The sequence below is a fragment of the Triticum aestivum genome, chromosome 5D, assembly GCF_018294505.1.
Source record: "Triticum aestivum cultivar Chinese Spring chromosome 5D, IWGSC CS RefSeq v2.1, whole genome shotgun sequence".
Taxonomy (NCBI): Eukaryota; Viridiplantae; Streptophyta; class Magnoliopsida; order Poales; family Poaceae; genus Triticum; species Triticum aestivum.
The window spans coordinates 305,644,320-305,670,423 of record NC_057808.1 but is presented as its reverse complement, the minus strand read 5'-3'; the positions used below and the strand labels follow the sequence as shown (position 1 = coordinate 305,670,423).

General features: G+C 45.2%; 1 protein-coding gene and 1 non-coding gene across 3 annotated transcripts in view; both read left to right on the top strand.

The window, feature by feature from the left end:
- The window catches only part of LOC123121374 (FAD synthetase, chloroplastic), an 8,067-nt gene extending 5,292 nt beyond the window's left edge, over positions 1–2,775 (top strand). For both annotated transcript variants that reach the window (XM_044541332.1, XM_044541331.1), the window contains exons 3-5: positions 1,248–1,383; positions 1,491–1,666; positions 1,751–2,775. In XM_044541332.1, coding sequence (XP_044397267.1) covers positions 1,248–1,383; positions 1,491–1,666; positions 1,751–2,247 — 809 coding nt within the window. In that variant the 3' untranslated portion in view covers positions 2,248–2,775. The remainder of the gene's footprint in view (positions 1–1,247; positions 1,384–1,490; positions 1,667–1,750) is intronic.
- A 12,833-nt stretch (positions 2,776–15,608) lies between these two features.
- TRNAY-GUA (transfer RNA tyrosine (anticodon GUA)) lies at positions 15,609–15,693 on the top strand. Its single transcript is given in 2 exon segments — positions 15,609–15,645; positions 15,658–15,693. It is a non-coding gene; the product is annotated as a tRNA-Tyr (tRNA).
- Positions 15,694–26,104: the final 10,411 nt, after the last annotated feature.

Genomic DNA, 26,104 nt, shown 5'->3' with positions numbered 1-26,104 from the left:
GCTGGCCGGCGCCGGCGCAAGCTGGTCTGCTCCTCCCCTGGTTGCCGCCGGCTGCTGCTGGTCTGCTCCTCCCCTGGTAACTCATGTTGACTAGTCGACCATGAGTCTTGACTAGTCAAGAGTCACTAACCCAGAACAACTTGTTGACTCGAAAACCTTGGTGTGGTGGCAGTTCACTTGCGTGGAAGTTAGCTATCCACGTGCCAGAACCATGACTCGGTTTCAAGGTCTTATGGGTTTTAACTCTAGGCTACCTCAACTTGTTTGGGACTGAAAGGCTTTGTTGTTGTCGTGTGGAGGCAGTTCAGAGATTGCAGGCTCAAGAGAAGAAATGTGCAATATGAAATCCATACTCAGCCTGAGTCCATTTCTGTGACTCCACTTCATGTTCCTACTACCTATTCATGAACCGTATATTTTTCATTTCCATCTTAGGTTTGTTTTGCCAATCACCACCATTTTTGTGAGCAAGTAGTCTCCTCTAGAGCACATGTGTATCATGTGAATTGTTCCTCATTGTACATGACGTCTTTGTGCAGTGCCATGCGCTACACCCTTGCTTGGCATGGCACTCTGTTGTGGACATAGCGATGTTGAAGCATCTTGGAATGTGATAAATGTTGGATCTGAGTCAATTTGAATTGTTACAGTCCCAGTCCATAGAACATTGACTCACATACATACCCCTAATAAAAATAATTACCAAAATTGCTTTTATTCTGGCAAATTTCCCTGGAAAAGCACTGAAGCACTGCTCAGTTCAGGAGGTTATTCGTTTTCTATGCACCACTATTTGGTGTTTCGTTAGCTTTCCACTTGATTCTTGATCGGTTTGGTTGAATCTCGGTGCTTGCCAGTTTCACATCCAACCACCCTAGTTAACGAAATATTCATATTTTTTTCAAGTCATGTTGTGCGGAAATAACATGCTTTGACCCCCTCTGATAGAAGCCATGTTAAGACCATTAAGTGGCCCATGCTTTATCTTTACTCCTTTCCATAAATTATATGTACATCCGAGGATACAGGACAATTATGGCAGACATTGCATCTTTGTCAGGAGGAACACTAAAAAGGAAATTTGCTACCACATATTCAAAATCCTACTTTCCTCAAATAAATATTCCAAGTTCTACACTAGAAATTGGTTGCCGATTTTCACTCTCCTTATGACCTCTTGTCGCACTAACTTCGCAGATATTCATTTCATCTGTACAGTTTCACTGAATTTTCAGTGCACATTTCAGATGGGATAGTCGCCTTGGGAAAATTTGATGCCCTTCACATTGGCCACCGGGAACTAGCCATGCATGCTTCTAAATCAGGAAATCCTTTTCTTCTTTCTTTTGTTGGAATGGCTGAAGTTCTTGGCTGGGAGTATAGGTGGGCCTCTTAGAATTTTTCAGTAACTTCCTTGGTAAATTTGGATCAATATTAAGGAGGACATAGTGAAGTCCTTAACAAATCATTACTGTTTTCCTTTTGTACAGGCCTCCCATAGTTGCTCATTGTGATCGGAAGCGAGTCCTTTCGTCTTGGGCTCCATATTGTCGAAATGTGGTGCCTCTTGAATATCAAGTTGAGTTTTCAAAGGTCAGGTACCTAACTCCGCGCCAGTTTGTTGAGAGGTTATCAACGGATCTTAGAATAAAAGGTGTTGTAGCAGGTACAAACATGTTGGTTTACCTTACAAGGCTCAGTATTGTGCTGCACTATCCTACCTAATATTTTTCTTCATGTACTATGACAGGTGAAAACTACAGATTCGGGTACAAAGCATCTGGCGATGCAGCTGAGTTAGTGAAACTGTGTGAGGAATTCGGTTTAAGTGCATTTATTGTACGGTCTGTCATGGACACCGCAAAGGGATCTTATAATGGAGCAATACCCACCGTGAATTCAAGCGATAAAGGACAGGTGTCTTCTAGTCGTGTTCGCCAAGCTTTGTCGGTCGGTGACATTGAATATGTCTCCAAATTACTTGGGAGGAAACACCGCCTTGTGCTAACAGTGAGTGAGTACTCCATTAAGGAACGGAAAAACATTATAGTCCCGAAATCTTGCATGGTTAACATGCCACCAGCCGACGGGTTCTACGAGAATTGTGAGCTCTTCAATGGAGGGTATCTTGGACTATGCAGGGTGGCCATTAACACAGAGACCATTGATATCGAGATGAAAGATGAGAGCAGTTTGTCACCAGACACTTTTCAAGAGGTTAAACAAGTAGGTATTGAGTTCGGGTGATGTTTTCGTGATCAGCGGCTGGTCTTAGTTTGTATACCCGGTCACCTTTTGGACAATTTTGAGTCGAAGCCTTAGGTGGGAGTTTTTTGTTCCCTAGATGGAGGATATATGCCGGAAATGATCAGATGTATTCAGCCTCATCAAGGTTCATCAATCCGAAGTCCGGTTCACAGTTTCATGGAAAGATTATCCTGGAGAAGGTTAGATATTGGTGCACACAGCAAGAGAAGCACGGGCATGAAGGCGGCATTCTTTCCTGTGGACTGGCAAATAAAGAGTTGACGGGCTTCGGGCGGCTGTATGTATTGAAACCAAAGAAGAGACTCTTCTTGCAGCATGCCTTAGTCCTAGTACATTGTAGTCTGTACATTTTCAAGGGTTTTTTCAGAGTCAGCCCGTTTTCTATTGCTATAGTTCGCAAGCATGCTCTGTTGCATCGAACAGTGAGGACGATACTTGTTTGTTAGTACTTGCTAAATTGCTTAACGATTAAGCAGGTTTTGATTTCAAGAAAAATACTTGTATCTACCCAGGCTTGTCAAAGAACTTGTGAGCAGCTGGAAACTTCCTTTGCCATCTGAATATGTTAGTTGCAAGCAGAAAGGTGGGAGTCTAAGATTTGTTGTACGCTACACACGTAGGGAGTGGATGAACCAAATTACTATTGCCGTGTTTCCGCGTTCGTTTCTGCTGTAGTCGCTGACGCTGTCAAGGGTGTAGGTGCTTGTCAGCGTGCCATCAAGGGTTATCGTTTGGTAAATTCTGTAAAAAGCCCGTGTGTGTGGTATTATTGGTGAACGAGCTGTGGATGCGGCGGGACGGCAAAGTTGAGGCTTAGGATTGAGTTTTTCCTTGCCAAAAGTGCGACAAAGATGTGTGCCATTTGGATGGAGACAAAGTAGCGTGCGCGTGCAGAAGTCGGCAACAAATGGCATCCGGTTACCTGCCTGAGCGTATAGTTGCCACGGACATCTTAGTTGTGAAGGTGGTTTATTTATACCTGGATAGACACATGTGTATGCGCAAAAGATTGAAATTTCAGGTGCGCAACTGCTCGTATCCAGCAAAAGAGAACAATTGTTGTGCTGCGCTCTGATCACATGGTCCCTTCTTCCTTGCATTGTTTCGCTGAATCACATCGCCAGTGACCCGACAGCTCTCTTTTTTAGTTTCTACGTTCAGGCTGTACCTGTGGATCGGATTCATGGCCCGCTTCCGCTTGCCAGTGGATTCACGAATCCTATAGTAGCCTTTTTTAGGGGATATATATAGTGGCCCTTGGTGAACTTGAGAAGGCATAATTATAGTTAGTTTTGTTTGGTTGATTGCGCGTGTAAGAAGGTTCAGTTCCATGACTGCATTGAGACAGTGAAGGCCGGCACTCTTCGCTAGCAGTATCAGGCCTTGTACAATGGAAGATGCTTAGAGGGGTGCTTAGAAAAATAAACCGAGATTTTCTGAAGCACCGGTGCCTATTTCTACAGGAGAGACGCTTAGTTAAGCGTCTACTCTGTACAAATAAGCACCGGTGCTTAAGGAAAGTCTGGTTTATTTCTCTAAGCACCTTTCCTAAGCATCTCCCATTGTACAAGGCCTCATCGATTTTTCTGATGGGAAGTTTGGATTCCTTGAGAGCATATAGTAATAAGATATCTAAAGTAGCTACAAAATGCATTTGAAAGAACAGGTAGCTACACAATGCCAGGATTTCTTTTTCCAGGGGTTGCTGTTATTGCTTGGATTTACATGAGGTCGATACGCAGGACAAATAAAATAAAATAATACACTGCAGGATAAGATCCAATCCAAATCGTCTGCTAGTTGATCCTTTGCATGTGTACGTCGTTTTATAGTGCAAAGATTAGTCTACGCATTATCTAGGGATTCTAAGATATGATTGACATGTCATTTGCTTATCTATACATTTTGCGTCCCTTGATTTCCTCGAAGGATCACTCTCATAAATAATCAATAGGCCACAAAACATTTTTTTCAAATGACCAACTCTAAACATCCCCTACATTTTGCCTTCCTAGTGGCTCTTTGGTTTGAAGGAATTTTGTAGGATACCAATCAATCCGCTTCAGTACACCACCCCTTACAAAACGTTAATGGCTCTTTGGTTCGGAGGAATTTTATAGGATACCAATCAATCCGCTTCGGTACACCCCCCTTTACAAAACGTACAAAGGGTAATATGGACTTTTGACAATCGTACTCACTTTCGTATGTATACGATGGATCACCTGTCAAATACGTCAACTCGCCCCTAACCCTGGGCCGGCCCACTTACACCTTTTTTTTCTCTTACTATTAAGTAAATGTTCAAAAACTGTGCACGAGGCAAGCGTTGACCTCAAGACCTCCCTCCATCGTATAAACCGTGGTACCAACAGATCACCATAACAGTTGTGACAATTTCAGGTACGACTATGCTCTTAGTACGTCCGTCACGGTGGCCGTTGGATTAACATTGCGCTGTTCGTCCGATCTGACACGTTCCTTCCTAAATCAGTGCTTCTAGTAAACACTCCCCACGTATATAGCATCTCCTCCCGCTAATCCCTCCAAAAAAAAAAATCTCACCGTCGATAATTAATTCTGTGCTTTTAGTAACAAACTAACTGGTTCCCAGAAATTACGCTAATTGTTTTGGTAGGTTTTTTTTTTGCGGGCAATTGTTTTGGTAGGTTGTGATTGCTTCCAACAAACAAACACGAAAAATATTGCTTCCCACTAATTACATATTTGCTTCCAATTTGTTTTTACCGGGACAGATTTGCTTCCGATAAATAAACAAATAAATAAATTTAATTGCTTCTGGATGATTTTTCTTTGCAACGCAAACGTGCCATGGAAACATTTTTTTTATGGAAGCGCATGCGATGGAAATATATTATTCAGAAAAATCTGCTTCGAAAATAAAGGTACTTCAAAAATTCGTTCAAGATGCATATATTCTCAACTAAAAAAACAAGTGTATATATTCTCGATTGAAACTAGGACGCCTATACTGAAACATTGGGTTGCAGGCAACATGTAATCCCTTGAAGCATCAGGCAGTAATGCTGGAAGTATACCTGATTAGTGTGTAAGAGAAATTCATTTATTTGGGCGAATAGGAAGCCTAGTGTGCTGTTGTTTGAAGCATGATTAGTATCTAACCGAAATTTTGTTAAACTGTGTAGGAAGCATAAATGTTTCGTGAAACCTACACCTCTTGGTTATTGTGTAACCGAAGCTTCATTCTTTTGGGCAGGAAACAAAATAGAGACATGTGCGATACAAAATTAATAAGATGGTGTAGCATACATGCGCATCGAGGCCTTCCATGAGCATGCCCACATGCTGGCAAAATTTGGTGTAATTTCGTGCTTGGCAAGAAGCACACCATGTTCAAAGGTGGTGGTTCCGATAGGCCGATAGGGCAAGTATGGAAGCACTTTTTTTCACATCAATAAAACGGACCCAAAATTTTTCCACACACTAGCATTACCATGCCAAGCATCCATGATAAGTTTTATTGACTTCTGACATTTTATGCATTTTCTAGGGTTTTCTCGGTGAAAACCCCAAAAACAATAGCCGAACGTGACGCAACATGCTTTTCGTGTCCGAATTCTGTCAAATTTTGCATGGAGGCCTGCCATGAGAATGCCCACATGCTAGAAAAATTTGGTGTCATTTTATGCATGAAAAGAAGCACACCATTGTACAAAGGTGGTGGTTCTGGTAGGCCTGTAGGGCAAGTCTGGATGCATTTTTTTTCACATCAGTAAAATGGACCCAGATTTTTTCCACACACTAGTATCATCATTCCAAGCATCCGTGATAAATTTCATTGAGTTCTGATATTTTATGTATTTTCTAGGGTTTTTCCGGTGAAAACCCCCAATACACTAGCCGAACGTGACGCAACGTGCGTTCTGTGCCTCGAATTCCTTCGAATTTTGCATGGAGGTTTGCAGTGAGCATGCCCACATGCTGGCAAAAATTTGCATCATTTCATGCATGGAAAGAAGCACACCATGTTCAAATGTGATGGTTCGGATAGGCCGGCGGTAGGGCAAGTCTCGATGCACGTTTTTTCACATCAATAAAATGGACCTTGATTTTTTTCACACACTAGCATCACCATGCCAAGCATCCATGATAAATTTCATTGAGTTATGGCATTCTTTGCATTCTCTAGGGTTTTCCCCGTGAAAAGCCCAAAACACTAGCCGAACGTGACGCAACGTGATTGTATAAATGTTATGAATTTGAAAAAAATTATGGGCTTTTATAAAACGTTTGTAAAAGTTGAAAAGAGTTCTCGTATATGGAAAAAAGTTCATGAATTTGAAAACAAAGTTTGCGAATTTAAGAAAATGTTCATGAATTTAAATGGAAAAAGATTCGGGTAGAGCGTTCGGGTTGGGCGGAAGGTTCCGTCTCAGAGCACATTTTTTCGACATTGTTCAAATTGACGAAATTTTTGTAGGGCCTTGCATCACCATTCTAAGGCAGCATGCCAAGTTTAAAAATCTGCATGGTAAGAAATAAAAATGATTGGAGGGAGTATAAAAAAAGATCGGAGGGAGTATTCCTTGCCAACAGAACATGTACGTGTTGTAGTCCTTGCATGGTAAGAAATAAAACAGGAAATATATATTGATTTCCTTCCTTTAATTCAAAGCAGCGCACATTTTCCTTATCTTCTACTGGAAGCATGGATGCATGAGTCCAACCGCATGCACAACAATAGGAGCAGGCTTGGGAAAAAGGTGCTACAAACCAGGGACGAGCAGAGTAAATAGGCAAAAAAGAAAACTATAGGCAAGATAAAAAGGATCGGAGGGAGTAATAAAATCAACACAACTAAGGTGTCCTGTTGGTTACGACTGTTAGTATTTTGTGTGGTGGTCTTGAGTTCGAATCACGTTGGACGCTGATTTTTTAAATTTTAACCGTAAAGTAAAACGTGCGTGAATGGGCCAGCCCATGGCGGAGGTGGAAATGTAATGTATCGGGCATACCACGTACTTTCAAAAAAGACCATCCTACTCTTTATTATGAAAGGGTATGGGTTAATCTCGGGGGTGTACCGAAGCAGAAGTGACCAATTAATACAATTTTTTATATGAAGAAGATCATTTTGTTCAAGAAATTAACCGTCTAAAATTCCTACAGATTGCTTTCCTACACCACAATTTTATCGGAATTGTAGAAAAAATTGAGATCTCTTGGAAATTTTTCTTTGTGTCTATGACAACCATGTCATGCATCTATTAATTTCATGTAGTATAGAGCCAAACAACTCATAATACTAATTCCCTTGTTTCAGTAGAATTCGACGTAGTATCACATTATATTGCTACGATTTTTCCTATTTCTATGTATTCAAATATCTAAGAATCAAATAGGCTCTATACTACTTTCACATTTTAAAAACAAAAAATAGCGGTTGATGAGCTTTGTGCGTCTCCGGTAAGTGGCAACTGCCTGTTGTCTTTATTGACGACCCCTCTCCAGTTGCCGGAGCCACCGTCCCATATGTCATGGTTCGCAAGCCGCCTCTCTTCTGCATCTATATGTCGACCTGCTGGTGCCATTCTCCTATATTTATTTGTTGGAATTGTGGTGTTCCATAGTGGATCTGAAGTAAGAGGTGGAAAATGTGAAGGCGGCGATAATATGGTCTTTTTTTTGAGAAAACGTAGAAGTCTTGCCTTTCAATTCGTTAATAGAAGAAGAGTTTGTACAAGCTCACCTACAAGCACACCCGGTGTTACAATACAACGCTACTAAACACTAGCTGTATTAGGAGCCGCGAGCAACGCAGCTAGGCCGCTCGCGCCTGCAGCCGCCCAATGCTTGACTTCCGTCCTAATCGTGTTAAGGAGGCTGGAGGCTGAGTTGTGCGCCGTCAAAGGTGATCGCATTCCGGTGCTGTTTGGTTTGAGCCAATGTTCACCCTATCAAATATTTGGCTAAAAAACAACTTTGGTCAAGGTTTTGCTTGCCTATGATTTGGTTAATATTGTCACAAAGATGAATTGGAAATGATAAGTCTGCATGGATACATGCCAAAATGTTGGCAATCATCCAAACAAATACTCCCTTGGATGATTGCCAACATTTTGGCTATGATACTTTTTGAAAAAGAGTGGACTCCCTTGGGTTATTCATCAATTAGCCCACCTTACAATTCTTGTGTTTTTTAACACGGTACAATTGCAGATGTTTATATAGATGCACATACATTTACCCCTATGAATGCATGCACACATGCACACCATATGTCTATGAATACCTCTGGGACACAACATATTGAGATTGACGAAGTAACTAGACGCCTCATGATCGATAGTGCGTCGTATGTTCACTCTATACTGTACGTTGATTTGACAAATATAATGCCAACTTTTGCATGTACAACAACTTACAATCAAGTCGAGCAGTACATAGTATCCGAGCCTACACCAAATAAACATGCATACACAGGTTTTAACGCCCCAGAGTAGGGTATGTCACCGTCAAAGAATCAATGAAACCACAGCCAGACTGGGGCATGTTCACTCTGTTCAAATCTACTCTAGAATCGGCGGCCGCTGCACCTGCTGCCATTCTGCCGCCGTTCGGACCTTGCCCGCAGCACGGACAGCTGCGCCTCCCACACATCCCTCGCGAACCCATCTGCCGTCGGCCTCGTCGGCGCCCGGCCCGTCCTCAGCTCAGCGTCGTACTGTACCCTCGTGGCAGGGTCGGACAGCGTCTCGTAGGCGCGCTGGAGCTCGACGAAGAGCTCCGTGGACTCGGCCCGGCACGACGGCGGGCACACGTCCGGGTGGTACTGCAGCGCCAGCCGGCGGTACGCGCGCTTGACCTCCTCCGCGCCCACGTCCGCCGAGTGGTCCAGGGACAGCACCTTGTAGTAGTCGCCCCTGCTCGGCGAGCGGACACCCGCGCTCGCGGCCGCCGCCGCCTTCACCCTGCAGTTGCAGTGGCCGCTCCTCCGGCCAAAGCCGGCGCCGAAGCTAGCAGGCTTGCCCGCGCACCTCAGTGTGGCGGAACTGGAGCTGGCGGTGTTCATGGATGGCTGGCCGATGAAACACAGGAAGAAGAAGAAATCAAGAAATCTCTTGCTGGTCAGGTGATCGTGATCAGAGCAAGTTGTGTTGTGGGTCAGGCGATCGTGATCAGAGCGAGTTGTGTTGTGGCGGATGGTGATGGAGAATGAATGGCGATACCACCCATAATATATAGGCGATTGGAAGCTGGGGGTGACCCGGCCGATCGCGGATGAGACAAACGAGGCGTGCCGTTGGTTTGCTGTACGCGTGCGTTTGTTGCACGGGCGCCCGCGGTTATTAACGTCGCCGTCGCCGGCGATCGGGCCGCAGTGCAACTTGCAAGGTGGTGGTGGACCGGTGAAATGGCGCCTTGCGGAGCCAGGGGACATGCTGGGCCGGGCGGTAAGGTTTAAACGTTAATTTTTTTTACACCACTGTTTAAGAGTCAGTTTCTTCGGGAAAGTTCGAGGAAGGTGCGCGCCATCAGCTTGGATGCATGGTGTCATGGTGACCATGGAAGAAGCGCCCGGCCGTGTGCACCACCCATAATTTAAGGTGGGCTGAGCCTCAGGCCTGCCCGACGTTTAGGCTCGATAAACGGATTTTGACTTTCCTTCCTACCCTCGTCTCGATGTTCACACCCAACTCCCGCTTCGCGGCCGCCTCCGGCCGGCCGCCACCTGATTTTTCATCGTCGCCGTATGGATCTTGGGGACCAATGCAACTCTAAAAAAAACTACTGGCTGTGAGATGGCAGTATAAGTTGAATGGTCGGCCAATGTCAAATGCACCCCGGCCCCTTGTTTTGTTGGGATTCATGTCTTATCTTGTGAAATTCACATGACACATGGCGCGGTGAACATGTCTTCAGTCGACCGTTTTCAGAAAAAGAAAATGTATTTTTTCGACCTACACGGTTACACGTAACCAGAATTAGGTCACTCGGGTTCAAAAAAAGGTCACCCCAAGGCGAATTACCAGGCACAAAACTCGTAATCTGTTCATGATGACTTGTATTCTAGAAGGGAAAAAATGATGGGTGTGTCTAGGTCTCAGTCGACTGAGACTTAACTAAGTCTCGCTCAAGTGATATAGTGTATGAAAAGAAAAAGAAAAAAACTGAAAGGAAATTTTTGTACGAATCTTAATGCAAGATCAATGGAATATAACATCGACTGAGACATAACGAAGTCTAAGTCGACTGAGACGTAGCAAAACTGAAAAATGATTGCTTGTTCATCTTGGACTTGGGAAGGGTGTTCGTATTTTTCTCGATTCCACTCAATCTTCGTATGTTCTCATAGGATAAAGTGTGCATGTTTATTCGATAAGTGTGTGTGTTTCTACACCAAGGTGCATGTCCTCTAGCATTAAGCTCACCTAGCTAATGGATGCATGGTCTGTTCGTCGGTGGGTATCAACAACTCTTGATGAATATTGTTTCAGTTTGCTATTTGGCACCGCCTGAGCTTTATTTTTGAAATAAGGCAAAAAGCTTACCATTTTCAGTAAATAAGGGAGAAGCTTTGTAACAAAGCTCAACAGAAGGGCAAGAAAGAAAGGTCATCACTCAAAACCCAAGTGTTTAGCCCCGCGAGTGCCCACAATAACTTTCTCCTTGTTGTTGTGCTCAAGGAATGTGGAGGGAGACGTAGTGTTGCAGAAGGCCCTCACACTGCGCTCCTTCCACAACTCCCAGGATATCAACTTGAGCATGGAGGACAGGGCCTTTCACAAATAGCTCTAGGTTGGGCAACTCCAACCCACCGCTCGTTGACACTCCCATCGAGCTCCATTCCCGGGGTTTGATATCCGGAAGGCCAAACCAGTCAACAATGTCACACCAAACTTTTACCGAGAAGCGACAGTGGCAGATGAGATGAGTCGAAGTTTCTTGGGTTTGGTTACAAAGAGGACACGGCATGAGAATAGCACTTTGAACTTTGCTCGAATAACAAATTAACAATGAATAATGTTGATTCATCTTCTGCATATTCTATGAGATTCGATGGCTGCATTTAGATAGTGAAGGCCGGCGATGATCTATGTTAATCAGTGACGGGTTCAGTTTAGGTTTGCTTGCCGACCCTAACTAGAAATATGCAACTTCCTATGTATAGTAGAATATCTACCTTTCCAGCTTACTTAAAGCTTGGCCAGTATGTAAGACAAGAGTGACGATAAGATGCAAACCAGATCGTATCCGCATACGTTGCATTTGTAAAATTAAAAAATGATAATCCTAGCCTAGTGCATGAATGATGTGTTCCATCGATGCGATACAACCATATACAGGCCTCCTCACCAAAAGCTCAGTCTTGTCGTGTCCCACCGCAAATTGACATGCTCGACGTGATCGAGAGCTTATATTGACTATTTCCCTCCGGAAGAAGAGAGAGCTTAATTGACTATTTGTATCTCTCATGTGTAGGTTATAGTGTTTATGTGCACACTGGTTTCATACTTGGACTAGCCTTCAACCTAGAAGAGTTGGTGTTGACGGTATTCCGGCATCTTGAGCCTCAGCGGCATCATGGTTTTTTTTATATTTTATATCTCTAGTATCATTGTGCATGTGTCGTGATGCTTTTCTGGATTCACAGTATAGTTTAGAAACCGGAAGCCGATCTGTTTTGTGGTTGGTGAAAATGAAATGCAATGCAATGGAGATGCAATAGTCTTGTTATGTGCTTGGTGAAAATGAAATGCAATGGAGATGTACGTACTGCATCGAAAATTCAACCATGTTCATCCACGTACGTTCATACATCATTATCGGGAAATAAATAATACTTATACATTAACCGATGCAGAGACAAGGTGCTATCCTTTTAAAAAAGTTCTTGAACTAATTGTGAAACTAAAATAGCCGGCTCACCGAGTCCTTAATTAGACTCCTAGCCATGTTCTATACCTGAGCAGAAGGGTAGTAGCCATTAATCTTCGATGCCCTAGAAAAAGCCGGCCTGGTTCTGCAATTAATGGTGCTGTTCCTCTTCCATGCAGGCCAATCCTTTGTTATGCTAGTCCTCCATACTTAACCTTCAGAAATGAAGAAATCGGTGGGTATTTTGAGAGAGTAGTAGCTTTCAGGGCAGCTGCACCTCTCCTTGTTGTGGCTTTCTTGAAGGACGTGTTTGGTTGCCTGCATGAGGCCCAACTAGTCCCGTGCGAGAAGGAAACAGGCTGTTTGGTTGGCTGCATAGCACGGAACTTAAAGCACCTTTGGGCCTTGCTCGCTGGAAACGCTCAGATCGGCAGTTTCTTACGAGCCAGGCCGAGCCGAACGCAAGCCAGCGGGCGTGAGGTCTTCTTCAACCTCCACTAAGCTTCTCTCTAATCTTCTCTCTTCCTTGTTCCTCTGATCTATACAACGGTGCTTCGATTTGAGGTAAGCTCTACACGAAAAAGATGCACCTCAATGCTACGATTCCATTCAGGCGATCGGTCCGTAGTTTCGTCGGCCGGAAATTCTTTATTTCGTGTTCCCGTTTGGAGTTATTCTGAACGAATTTTGTTAGATTCGTCGCGCACGATCAATCGTTTGAAATTTTCTTTGACCACAGCCTAAGCTCGCAATTCCGCACAACATTCGTGTTGTAAGTCTTTGGTTTCGATGATCGTAGCTTCATCTCTCCTTGAACAGCAGTCTAGTGCACTCACGCCGCCATGCCGAGCTCCTCTGTCCTCTGCTCAGAGCCCTCCTATTCGCGTCCTACTACACTAGAGTCGTTTCCGGCGTCGCTCATCTAGGCCTACTCTCTGTCGTCCTCCTACTGCACTGACGCTGTAATGGCGCGCACACTGCTTTCTTGTGTCCTCTGCCTCCATGCACACTGCAGTTCGCTGCGCCGCCGACGGGGTCGATCATCTTGGCCTCCTCTCTCTCGTCCCACTACACTGGAACCGTTTTCGGCGTCGATCATCTCGGCCTCCTCTCTCGTCCTACTGCACGGACGATACCATGGCGCGAGCATTGCATTCTCCTCCTCTGTCCACTATCTTTGCGCGAGCACCACAACTAGTTCGCCGACGGTGTCGCTCGTCGTGCCGCCGACGGGGTTGCTCGCCCACGACTCCACGTCATGTCGGACACGGCGCCACAACCACTATCCACCGCAGTCGCCATGGTCCGGCGCACACTGCATTTCTTCTCCCCCTTCCCCTGCTAGCTCTTAACACATAAGTGCAACTGCTAGCTCTTAATCATACCTCATGCGGGCAACCAAACAGCGTGTAGTTGTATGCGCCGAGACAATATAGGCAACCAAACAACGTGCCAAAGTTGATCCTCTAATGCAGGAAGTCCATATGCAGACAACCAAATAACTTGCAGATGTCGCATATGGGGCTGTTTTGCCGGATCCAGGCTGAGTGGAGAAGGGTATGCAACGTAGGTACTGTAGCCGGCGGCAACCAAACACGCCCGAACTGTATCAAATAGAGAACCTGAAGCTTCATTTCCTTGCTTGCGTTGAGCCCTTGGCCATCAACTATAAAGGCGCATCTTTCTAGAAGTGATGAGAATGGCTTATGTGCTTGTTAGGCTGTTTTAACTTGCTTGAACATGTCAAACCAGACTGAAGTTAAATATGTTTCTTATCCCGGCAAAAAAAAGGGGTGCGACGAAGCAACGTTCACAATAGTTATCAAACACAAGTATCTGATTACTTGTACAATGGGACCTCTTATCTGAAAACCGATTAACAAGGAAAGATAATGTTTGCAGCGCTGCACTTGCCCGCGCCGGACGAGGGCTACGGACAACCAGGGAAAGAAGGATAATCTTCACCCGTCATGGTCGATCCAGATCGTGTAAATTAAACCAGCAGCAACACAATTTTCGCGATCGAGGCCATTCAGATTCAGACGATGGGATAGGAATATGATGGGCTGGCCTCCACTAATTAATCTCACACCCGCACATGGGAGCATGTATACAGTATTTGGTGGCTGCAGACATTCATGCATTAGAAAACCCGGTTGACACTCGACAGTGAAAGGCCGGCAACCTCCATACCCGCATGAACACGCATTTGCTAGCTAGTTTTCCCGTTAGTTTACTTCGTCTCCGTGAGTCACGCGTTCGTTAGTTGCATACTCCACGGTGAATTCTACTCAACGTACTCTGAATGAGTACGTCCGTCCGTCTCCGTCCAGTGGATAAGACAAAGTGCACGGCCAGTCGACCAGATTCACACACACCGGACATACTTTATTTGCAACAACTGACGCACGAATGCTCCATTGACCGACCGACAGATCGAGCGGTAGGTATATTTTGTTTGTACGAGACTCCAACAAACAATTGCTTGAAAGTTTCACTAACCGGTAGGTGTGGCCTGCGTGTTTTAAGTTTTGCTTGTTCAGCTGACCAGATCAAATACTCCTACTACCAGGAAGGCCATGCCATTGCCATGTGAGAAGAGGCAGCTACGGACAAATAGACCCTGACAAATGTGTGTTCAAAGTAGATAGCACAATGCAAAGCAAAGACTGCCAAAAAGTTCAGTCTTTTGACTCTTTTCTGCCATGATCGATCAAGTCTGCTGCAATTGCTTTAGAGCTAAAAAAAAGAGAAATATAATATGCTTGTGAAGACTAAAACCTTGCTGGTTTTCCGCTGGACTTCTTGGAATCTGAATGTTCCCTGTTGATCTAAAGTGGCCGAATGTTAGGGCATGTTTGGTTTCAATAAGTCACCTGACTTATAAGTCAGGTGACTTAAAACCAGTGGCTTATAAGTCACGCCTTGACTTATAAGTCACCTGACCACACCTTTCCACCTTTTTTTTAATGTAAAGGTGGTGGGACCCACGCAAAAGGGGGTGACTTATAAGTTTTAAATTGGGGTAGAACAACTTATGACTTATAAGTTGGGGTGACTTATAAGTTGGGTCTGTTTGATAAAATAAGTCACTTTTTTCATTTTTCGACTTATAAATTAATGACTTATTTGGAATCAAACAGACCCTTAATTCTCACTTCTCGGCCATTACTTGTTGCCGCACGCCCCTTAATGGGTAACTGAATGAGTAGGGCTGCTAAGAAACATATTGTGTTCACTCAAGAACTTAAGATTGATATCTAGAGACAGACTCCCATATACTGTTGGAGATAAGAGATTAAATAAGAATGGTGAATTCGTTTTAATTCCACGAGGCTCGGTAGTTTTGGGAGTGGTTTATTGGACCACATGGCCAGCGCTATGCCTATTGACCTGCATCCAGCATTCTGGATATATGTTCGGAATGATTCTCCGCTAGCCCTTAGATAAGTAAGCTGTGTTCGTCCGTTAAACACAAGCCGACTTTAGCTCAGTTGGTAGAGCGGAGGACTGTAGTATTGCAGATAAATCCTTAGGTCGCTGGTTCGAATCCGGCAAGTCGGACTTTTTGTTCTTCTGAGCAAATATTTTCTTTTTTAAATCACATTGCTGAAGGTCGACATTTTTGTATTCATATGCTTGTGGGAAGAATCTACTTAAAAAGATTCGTATACATTTTTGTGTTTATCTTCTGCTTAAGCAGTGTATCATGATCAGCTAAAAAAAACGATGTTCCTTTGTGTCCTCAAGAAAAATACAAACGTATGCTTGTTCTTCTGAGCAAATATTTTCTTTTTTAAATCACATTGCTGAAGGTCGACATTTTTGTATTCATATGCTTGTGGGAAGAATCTACTTAAAAAGATTCGTATACATTTTTGTGTTTATCTTCTGCTTAAGCAGTGTATCATGATCAGCTAAAAAAAACGATGTTCCTTTGTGTCCTCAAGAAAAATACAAACGTATGCATGCATTAGAGCATTTCTAACCGATCACTATAACTAGTTAGAGAATGATAAATCCCGTTTTTCTCCTCTAACCAGGAACTAACCGAACCCCGAAAACGGTTAGGGAGTAGGAGCAACTCCAATAGCCCCCCTAAAAACTTTCCGTAAATCGTTTTACAGAATGACGTATCTATTTACGGGAAGTTTTCTAATGGCCACTTCTCTCAGTTCCCGTTAACATCGTCCCATATTATTTATATTTTTTCCTATTTTTAATTAGAAAATAGCTAATAGCTCAGGCCCGCAAGTTAGTGATAGGGCCACAGGGGCTAGGGGCGGCGCGTGCATGGCGGGCGGTGCGGCAGCACGCCCCGTGAAGCTTTAGGCGGTTATCCGCCCGCAAGACGGAGAACATGATTATGTGGAATTGCATAAAAAATTGGGTTTACGGGGCTGTTGGAGGCTTTTTTTTTTGCCCCAACTTCCTGTAAACGATGGTTTTCAGGAGACGGGAGCTGTTGGAGTTGCTATAAAAAATTTACTCCCAACCACTCACGATTCTTAAATTTACTCGTCCTCGCGACCGCGGAGTAAAAATCCAACAAGTCACTTCTCCTCGCCTCCCCAATCCTCGTAGGCGTGCCCCCAACCTCACCTAGACCCACTCCGGCGTCGGTGCCTGCCGATAATGTTTGGATCCCACCCCGGCCACTCCTCGTGTGGATCCACGCGCCACGAGCGGTCCCGAGCTCGTGGCTGTGGCGGTGCTTCTTCCTCCCACTCCCACCTCCACGGCATCCCCGACCTTCCACCGCCACAGAGGCAATACATCAACGTGCCACAACGAAGTTGCAGAACATGGGTGGCGGAGATAATCGACCGCAACGCCCACGAGAAGATATGGGTCGGCTCCTTCCAGTCCGCCGTGCAGGCGGTGCGACAGTATGACATCATGTCGGTCCTCCTGCACGACACTGACGCTCGCCTCAACTTCCTTGAGGGGCTGCCGTGGATGGAACCCGTCGACCCGACTGTGGCCACCGCACGGGAGAGGAGGGAAGACCGGGAGGCCCGCGAGCACCTCGTGGCATCCCACGCCGTTGAGGACTACATGGCGGAGCTCCGACGCCACTAGTCGAAGCGCATTGAGACCGAGCGCCGGCTGTACATGAACCGGGTGCTGATGATTACTCCCTCGTTCAGTGCGGCATGCTTTACAGCCTAGAACCGGGTCTCCAAAAGCGTTTTGAGAAACATGGAGCATATGAGATGTTCGAGGAGCTGAAACTGGTTTTTCAAGCTCATGCCCGGGTCGAGAGATATGAAGTCTCCGACAAGTTCTTCAGCTGTAAAATGGAGGAGAATAGTTCTGTTAGTGAGCACATACTCAGAATGTCTGGGTTGCACAACCGCTTGACTCAGCTGGGAGTTAATCTCCCGGATGACGCGGTCATTGACAGAATCCTCCAGTCGCTTCCACCAAGCTACAAGAGCTTTGTGATGAACTACAATATGCAGGGGATGGAAAAGACCATTCCTGAGGTATATTCAATGCTGAAATCAGCGGAAGGGGAGATCAGAAAAGAACATCAAGTGTTGATGGTGAATAAAACCACTAAGTTCAAGAAGGGCAAGGGTAAGAAGAACTTCAAGAAGGACGGCAAGGGAGTTGCCGCGCCCGGTAAGCCAGTTACTGGGAAGAAGCCAAAGAATGGACCCAAGCCCGAGACTGAGTGCTTTTATTGCAAGGGAAGTGGTCACTGGAAGCGGAACTGCCCCAAATACTTAGCGGACAAGAAGAAGGCCGGCAACACCAAAGGTATATGTGATATACATGTAATTGATGTGTACCTTACCAGTACTCGTAGTAGCTCCTGGGTATTTGATACCGGTGCGGTTGCTCATATTTGTAACTCAAAACAGGAACTACGGAATAAACGGAGACTGGCGAAGGACGAGGTGACGATGCGCGTCGGGAATGGTTCCAAGGTCGATGTGATCGCCGTCGGCACGCTACCTCTGCATCTACCTACGGGATTAGTTTTAAACCTCAATAATTGTTATTTAGTGCCAGCTTTGAGCATGAACATTGTATCTGGATCTCGTTTAATTCGAGATGGCTACTCATTTAAATCCGAGAATAATGGTTGTTCTATTTATTTGAGAGATATGTTTTATGGTCATGCCCCGCTGGTCAATGGTTTATTTTTGATGAATCTCGAATGTGATGTTACACATATTCATAGTGTGAATACCAAAAGATGTAAAGTTGATAACGATAGTCCCACATACTTGTGGCACTGCCGCCTTGGTCACATTGGTGTCAAGCGCATGAAGAAGCTCCATGCAGATGGACTTTTGGAGTCTCTTGATTACGAATCATTTGACACGTGCGAACCATGCCTCATGGGTAAGATGACCAAGACTCCGTTCTCCGGAATAATGGAGCGAGCAACCAACTTATTGGAAATCATACATACCGATGTGTGCGGTCCAATGAGTGTTGAGGCTCGCGGAGGATATCGTTATGTTCTCACTCTCACTGATGATTTAAGTAGATATGGGTATGTCTACCTAATGAAACACAAGTCTGAAACCTTTGAAAAGTTCAAGGAATTTCAGAGTGAAGTCGAGAATCAACGTGACAGGAAAATAAAATTCTTACGATCAGATCGTGGTGGAGAATATTTAAGTCACGAATTTGGTACACACTTAAGGAAATGTGGAATAGTTTCACAACTCACACCGCCTGGAACACCTCAGAGAAATGGTGTGTCCGAACGTCGTAATCGCACTCTATTGGATATGGTGCGATCTATGATGTCTCTTACCGATTTACCGCTCTCATTTTGGGGCTATGCTTTAGAGACTGCCGCATTCACTTTAAATAGGGCTCCGTCGAAATCCGTTGAGACGACACCGTATGAATTATGGTTTGGGAAGAAACCTAAGCTGTCGTTTCTAAAAGTTTGGGGATGCGATGCTTATGTCAAGAAACTTCAACCTGAAAAGCTCGAACCCAAGTCGGAAAAATGCATCTTCATAGGATACCCTAAGGAAACTATTGGGTATACCTTCTACCTCAGATCCGAGGGCAAGATCTTCGTTGCCAAGAACGGGTCCTTTCTAGAGAAGGAGTTTCTCTCGAAAGAATTGAGTGGGAGGAAAGTGGAACTTGATGAGGTGATAGTCACCCCTTCCGAACCGGAAAGTAGCGCAGCGCGGGAAAATGTTCCTGTGGTGCCTACACCGACTGGGGAGGAAGTTAATGATGATGATCATGAAGCTTCGGATCAAGTTACTGAACTTCGTAGGTCCACAAGGACACGTTCCGCACCAGAGTGGTACGGCAACCCTGTCCTGGAAATCATGTTGTTAGACAACGGTGAACCTTCAAACTATGAAGAAGCGATGGCGGGCCCGGATTCCGACAAATGGCTAGAAGCCATGAAATCCGAGATAGAATCCATGTATGAAAACAAAGTATGGACTTTGACTGACTTGCCCGATGAGCGGCGAGCCATAGAAAACAAATGGATCTTTAAGAAGAAGACGGACGCGGATGGTAATGTGAGCATCTACAAAGCTCGACTTGTCGCTAAGGGTTATCGACAAGTTCAAGGGGTTGACTACGATGAGACTTTCTCACCCGTAGCGAAGCTGAAGTCCGTCTGAATCATGTTAGCAATTGCTGCATACTATGATTATGAGATATGGAAGATGGACGTCAAAACGGCATTCCTTAACGGCTTCCTTAAGGAAGAGTTGTATATGATGCAGCCGGAAGGTTTTGTCGATCCTAAGAATGCTAACAAAGTATGCAAGCTCCAACGCTCAATCTATGGGCTGGTGCAAGCATCTCGGAGTTGGAACATTCGCTTTGATGAGATGATCAAAGCGTTTGGGTTTACACAGACTTATGGAGAAGCCTGTGTTTACAAGAAAGTGAGTGGGAGCTCTGTAGCATTTCTCATATTATATGTGGATGAAATACTATGATGGGAAATGATATAGAATTCTTGGAAAGTATAAAGGCCTATTTGAATAAGTGTTTTTCAATGAAGGACCTTGGAGAAGCTGCTTATATATTAGGCATCAAGATCTATAGGGATAGATCAAGACGCCTCATTGGTCTTTCACAGAGTACATACCTTGACAAGATATTGAAGAAGTTCAATATGGATCAGTCCAAGAAGGGGTTCTTGCCTGTATTGCAAGGTGTGCAGTTGAGCACGGCTCAATGCCCGACCACGGCAGAAGATAGAGAAAAGATGAGTGTGATCCCCTATGCCTCGGCCATAGGGTCTATTATGTATGCCATGCTGTGTACCAGACCTGATGTAAACCTTGCCGTAAGTTTGGTAGGAAGGTACCAAAGTAATCCCGGCATGGAACACTAGACAGCGGTCAAGAATATCCTGAAGTACCTGAAGAGGACTAAGGATATGTTTCTCGTTTATGGAGGTGACGAAGATCTTGACTAGTCCGTCTCACGTGATGATCGGACACGGCCTAGTTAACTCGGATCATGTTTCACTTAGATGACTAGAGGGATGTCTATCTGAGTGGGAGTTCATTGAATAATTTGATTATATGAACTTAATTATCATGAACTTAGTCTAAAATCTTTACAATATGTCTTGTAGATCAAATGGCCCACGTTGTCCTCAACTTCAACGCGTTCCTAGAGAAAACCAAGCTGAAAGATGATGGCAGCAACTATACGGACTGGGTCCGGAACCTAAGGATCATCCTCATAGCTGCCAAGAAAGATTATGTCCTAGAAGCACCGCTAGGTGAAGCACCAATCCCAGAGAACCAAGACGTTATGAACGCTTGGCAATCACGTGCTGATGATTACTCCCTCGTTCAGTGCGGCATGCTTTACAGCTTAGAACCGGGTCTCCAAAAGCGTTTTGAGAAACATGGAGCATATGAGATGTTCGAAGAGCTGAAAATGGTTTTCCAAGCTCATGCCCGGGTCGAGAGATATGAAGTCTCCGACAAGTTCTTCAGCTGTAAAATGGAGGAAAATAGTTCTGTTAGTGAGCACATACTCAGAATGTCTGGGTTACACAACCACTTGTCTCAGCTGGGAGTTAATCTCCCGGATGACGCGGTCATTGACAGAATCCTTCAGTCGCTTCCACCAAGCTACAAGAGCTTTGTGATGAACTTCAATATGCAGGGGATGGAAAAGACCATTCCTGAGGTATATTCAATGCTGAAATCAGCGGAGGTGGAGATCAGAAAGGAACATCAAGTGTTGATGGTGAATAAAACCACTAAGTTCAAGAAAGGCAAGGGTAAGAAGAACTTCAAGAAGGACGGCAAGGGAGTTGCCGCGCCCGGTAAGCCAGTTGCCGGGAAGAAGTCGAAGAATGGACCCAAGCCTGAGACTGAGTGCTTTTATTGCAAGGGAAGTGGTCACTGGAAGCAGAACTGCCCCAAATACTTAGCGGACAAGAAGGCCGGCAACACCAAAGGTATATGTGATATACATGTAATTGATGTGTACCTTACCAGTACTCGTAGTAGCTCCTGGGTATTTGATACCGGTGCGGTTGCTCATATTTGTAACTCAAAACAGGAACTACGGAATAAACGGAGACTGGCGAAGGACGAGGTGACGATGCGCGTCGGGAATGGTTCCAAGGTCAATGTGATCGCCGTCGGCACGCTACCTCTGCATCTACCCACGGGATTAGTTTTAAACCTCAATAATTGTTATTTAGTGCCAGCTTTGAGCATGAACATTGTATCTGGATCTCGTTTAATTCGAGATGGCTACTCATTTAAATCCGAGAATAATGGTTGTTCTATTTATTTGAGAGATATGTTTTATGGTCATGCCCCGCTGGTCAATGGTTTATTTTTGATGAATCTCGAACGTGATGTTACACATGTTCATAGTGTGAATACCAAAAGATGTAAAGTTGATAACGATAGTCCCACATACTTGTGGCACTGCCGCCTTGGTCACATTGGTGTCAAGCGCATGAAGAAGCTCCATGCAGATGGACTTTTGGAATCTCTTGATTACGAATCATTTGACACGTGCGAACCATGCCTCATGGGTAAGATGACCAAGACTCCGTTCTCCGGAACAATGGAGCGAGCAACCAACTTATTGGAAATCATACATACCAATGTGTGCGGTCCAATGAGTGTTGAGGCTCACGGAGGATATCGTTATGTTCTCACTCTCACTGATGACTTAAGTAGATATGGGTATGTCTACCTAATGAAACACAAGTCTGAAACCTTTGAAAAGTTCAAGGAATTTCAGAGTGAAGTTGAGAATCAACGTGACAGGAAAATAAAATTCTTACGATCAGATCGTGGTGGAGAATATTTAAGTCACGAATTTGGTACACACTTAAGGAAATGTGGAATAGTTTCACAACTCACGCCGCCTGGAACACCTCAGAGAAATGGTGTGTCCGAACGTCGTAATCGCACTCTATTGGATATGGTGCGATCTATGATGTCTCTTACCGATTTACCGCTCTCATTTTGGGGCTATGCTTTAGATACTGCCGCATTCACTTTAAATAGGGCTCCGTCAAAATCCGTTGAGACGACACCGTATGAATTATGGTTTGGGAAGAAACCTTAGCTGTCGTTTCTAAAAGTTTGGGGATGCGATGCTTATGTCAAGAAACTTCAACCTAAAAAGCTTGAACCCAAGTCGGAAAAATGCGTCTTCATAGGATACCCTAAGGAAACTATTGGGTATACCTTCTACCTCAGATCCGAAGGCAAGATCTTCGTTGCCAAGAACGGGTCCTTTCTAGAGAAGGAGTTTCTCTCGAAAGAATTGAGTGGGAGGAAAGTGGAACTTGATGAGGTGATAGTCACCCCTTCCGAACCGGAAAGTAGCGCAGCGCGGGAAAATGTTCCTGTGGTGCCTACACCGACTGGGGAGGAAGTTAATGATGATGATCATGAAGCTTCGGATCAAGTTACTACTGAACTTCGTAGGTCCACAAGGACACGTTCCGCACCAGAGTGGTACGGCAACCCTGTCCTGAAAATCATGTTGTTAGACAACGGTGAACCTTCGAACTATGAAGAAGCGATGGCGGGCCCGGATTCCGACAAATGGCTTGAAGCCATGAAATCCGAATTAGGATCCATGTATGAAAACGAAGTATGGACTTTGACTGACTTGCCCGATGAGCGGCGAGCCATAGAAAACAAATGGATCTTTAAGAAGAAGACGGACGCGGATGGTAATGTGACCATCTACAAAGCTCGACTTGTCGCTAAGGGTTATCGACAAGTTCAAGGGGTTGACTACGATGAGACTTTCTCACCCGTAGCGAAGCTGAAGTCCGTCCGAATTATGTTAGCAATTGCCGCATACTATGATTATGAGATATGGCAGATGGACGTCAAAACGGCATTCCTTAACGGCTTCCTTAAGGAAGAGTTGTATATGATGCAGCCGGAAGGTTTTGTCGATCCTAAGAATGCTAACAAAGTATGCAAGCTTCAGCGCTCAATCTATGGGCTGGTGCAGGCATCTCGGAGTTGGAACATTCGCTTTGATGAGATGATCAAAGCGTTTGGGTTTACACAGACTTATGGAGAAGCCTGTGTTTACAAGAAAGTGAGTGGGAGCTCTGTAGCATTTCTCTTATTATATGTGGATGACATATTATTGATGGGAAATGATATAGAATTCTTGGAAAGTATAAAGGCCTATTTGAATAAGTGTTTTTCAATGAAGGACCTTGGAGAAGCTGCTTATATATTAGGCATCAAGATCTATAGAGATAGATCAAGACGCCTCATTGGTCTTTCACAGAGTACATACCTTGACAAGATATTGAAGAAGTTCAATATGGATCAGTCCAAGAAGGGGTTCTTGCCTGTATTGTAAGGTGTGCAATTGAGCACGGCTCAATGCCCGACCACGACAGAAGATAGAGAAAAGATGAGTGTCATCCCCTATGCCTCGGCCATAGGGTCTATTATGTATGCCATGCTGTGTACCAGACCTGATGTAAACCTTGCCGTAAGTTTGGTAGGAAGGTACCAAAGTAATCCCGGCATGGAACACTGGACAGCGGTCAAGAATATCCTGAAGTACCTGAAAAGGACCAAGGATATGTTTCTCGTTTATGGAGGTGACGAAGAGCTCGTCGTAAAGGGTTACGTCGACGCTAGCTTCGACACAGATATGGATGACTCGAAGTCACAAACCGGATACGTGTATATTTTGAATGGAGGAGCAGTAAGCTGGTGCAGTTGCAAGCAAAGCGTCGTGGCGGGATCTACATGTGAAGCGGAGTACATGGCAGCCTCGGAGGCAGCACAGGAAGCAGTCTGGATGAAGGAGTTCATTACCGACCTAGGGGTGATTCCCAATGCGTCGGGCCCGATGACTCTCTTCTGTGACAACACTGGAGCTATTGCACTTGCGAAGGAGCCCAGGTTTCACAGGAAGACCAGGCATATCAAGCGTCGCTTCAACTCCATTCGTGAAAGTGTTCAAAATGGAGACATAGATATTTGTAAAGTACATACGGACCTGAATGTAGCAGATCCGTTGACTAAACCTCTCCCTAGAGCAAAACATGATCAACACCAGGACGCAATGGGTGTTCGATTCATCACAATGTAACTAGATTATTGACTCTAGTGCAAGTGGGAGACTGTTGGAAATATGCCCTAGAGGCAATAATAAATGGTCATTATTATATTTCTTTGTTCATGGTAATTGTCTATTGTTCATGCTATAATTGTATTGTCCGGAAATCGTAATACATGTGTGAATACATAGACTACAACGTGTCCCTAGTAAGCCTCTAGTTGACTAGCTCGTTGATCAACAGATAGTCATGGTTTCCTGACTATGGACATTGGATGTCATTGATAACGGGATCACATCATTAGGAGAATGATGTGATGGACAAGACCCAATCCTAAGCATAGCATAAAAGATCGTGTAGTTTCGTTTGCTAGAGCTTTTCCAATGTCAAGTATCTTTTCCTTAGACCATGAGATCGTGCAACTCCCGGATACCGTAGGAGTGCTTTGGGTGTGCCAAACGTCACAACGTAACTGGGTGACTATAAAGGTGCACTATGGGTATCTCCGAAAGTGTCTGTTGGGTTGGCACGGATCGAGACTGGGATATGTCACTCCGTGTGATAGAGAGGTATCTCTGGGCCCACTCGGTAATGCATCATCATAATGAGCTCAATGTGACTAAGGCTTTAGTCACGGGATCATGCATTACGGTACGAGTAAAGAGACTTGCCGGTAACGAGATTGAACAAGGTATTGGGATACCGACGATCGAATCTCGGGCAAGTAACATACCGATTGACAAAGGGAATTGTATACGGGATTGATTGAATCCTCGACATCGTGGTTCATCCGATGAGATCATCGTGGAACATGTGGGAGCCAACATGGGTATCCAGATCCCGCTGTTGGTTATTGACCGGAGAGGCCAAGTTTCGGCCACCGGAAAAGTTTCGGGGGTTACCGGTATTGTACCGGGACCACCGGAAGGGTCCCGGGGGTCCATCGGGTGGGGCCACCTATCCTGGAGGGCCCCGTGGGCTGAAGTGGGAAGGGAACCAGCCCCTAGTGGGCTGGGCGCCCCCCCATGGGCCTCCCCCTGCGCCTAGGGTTGGGAACCCTAGGGTGGGGGGCTTCCCACTTGCCTTGGGGGGCAAGGCACCCCCCCTGGCCGCCGCCCCCTACCCTAGATGGGTTCTGGTCGGCGCCCCCCCCCCTCCCAGGGGGCCTATATAAAGGGGGGGAGGGAGGGCAGTAGTATTACAGCCTTGGGCGCCTCCCTCTCCCCCTGCAACACCTCTCTCTCTCTCGTATATGCTCGGCGAAGCCCTGCCGGCATCCCGCTACATCCACCACCACGCCGTCGTGCTGCTGGATCTCCATCAACCTCTCCTTCCCCCTTGCTGGATCAAGAAGGAGGAGACGTCGCTGCACCGTACGTGTGTTGAACGTGGAGGTGCCGTCCGTTCGGCACTCGGTCATCGGTGATT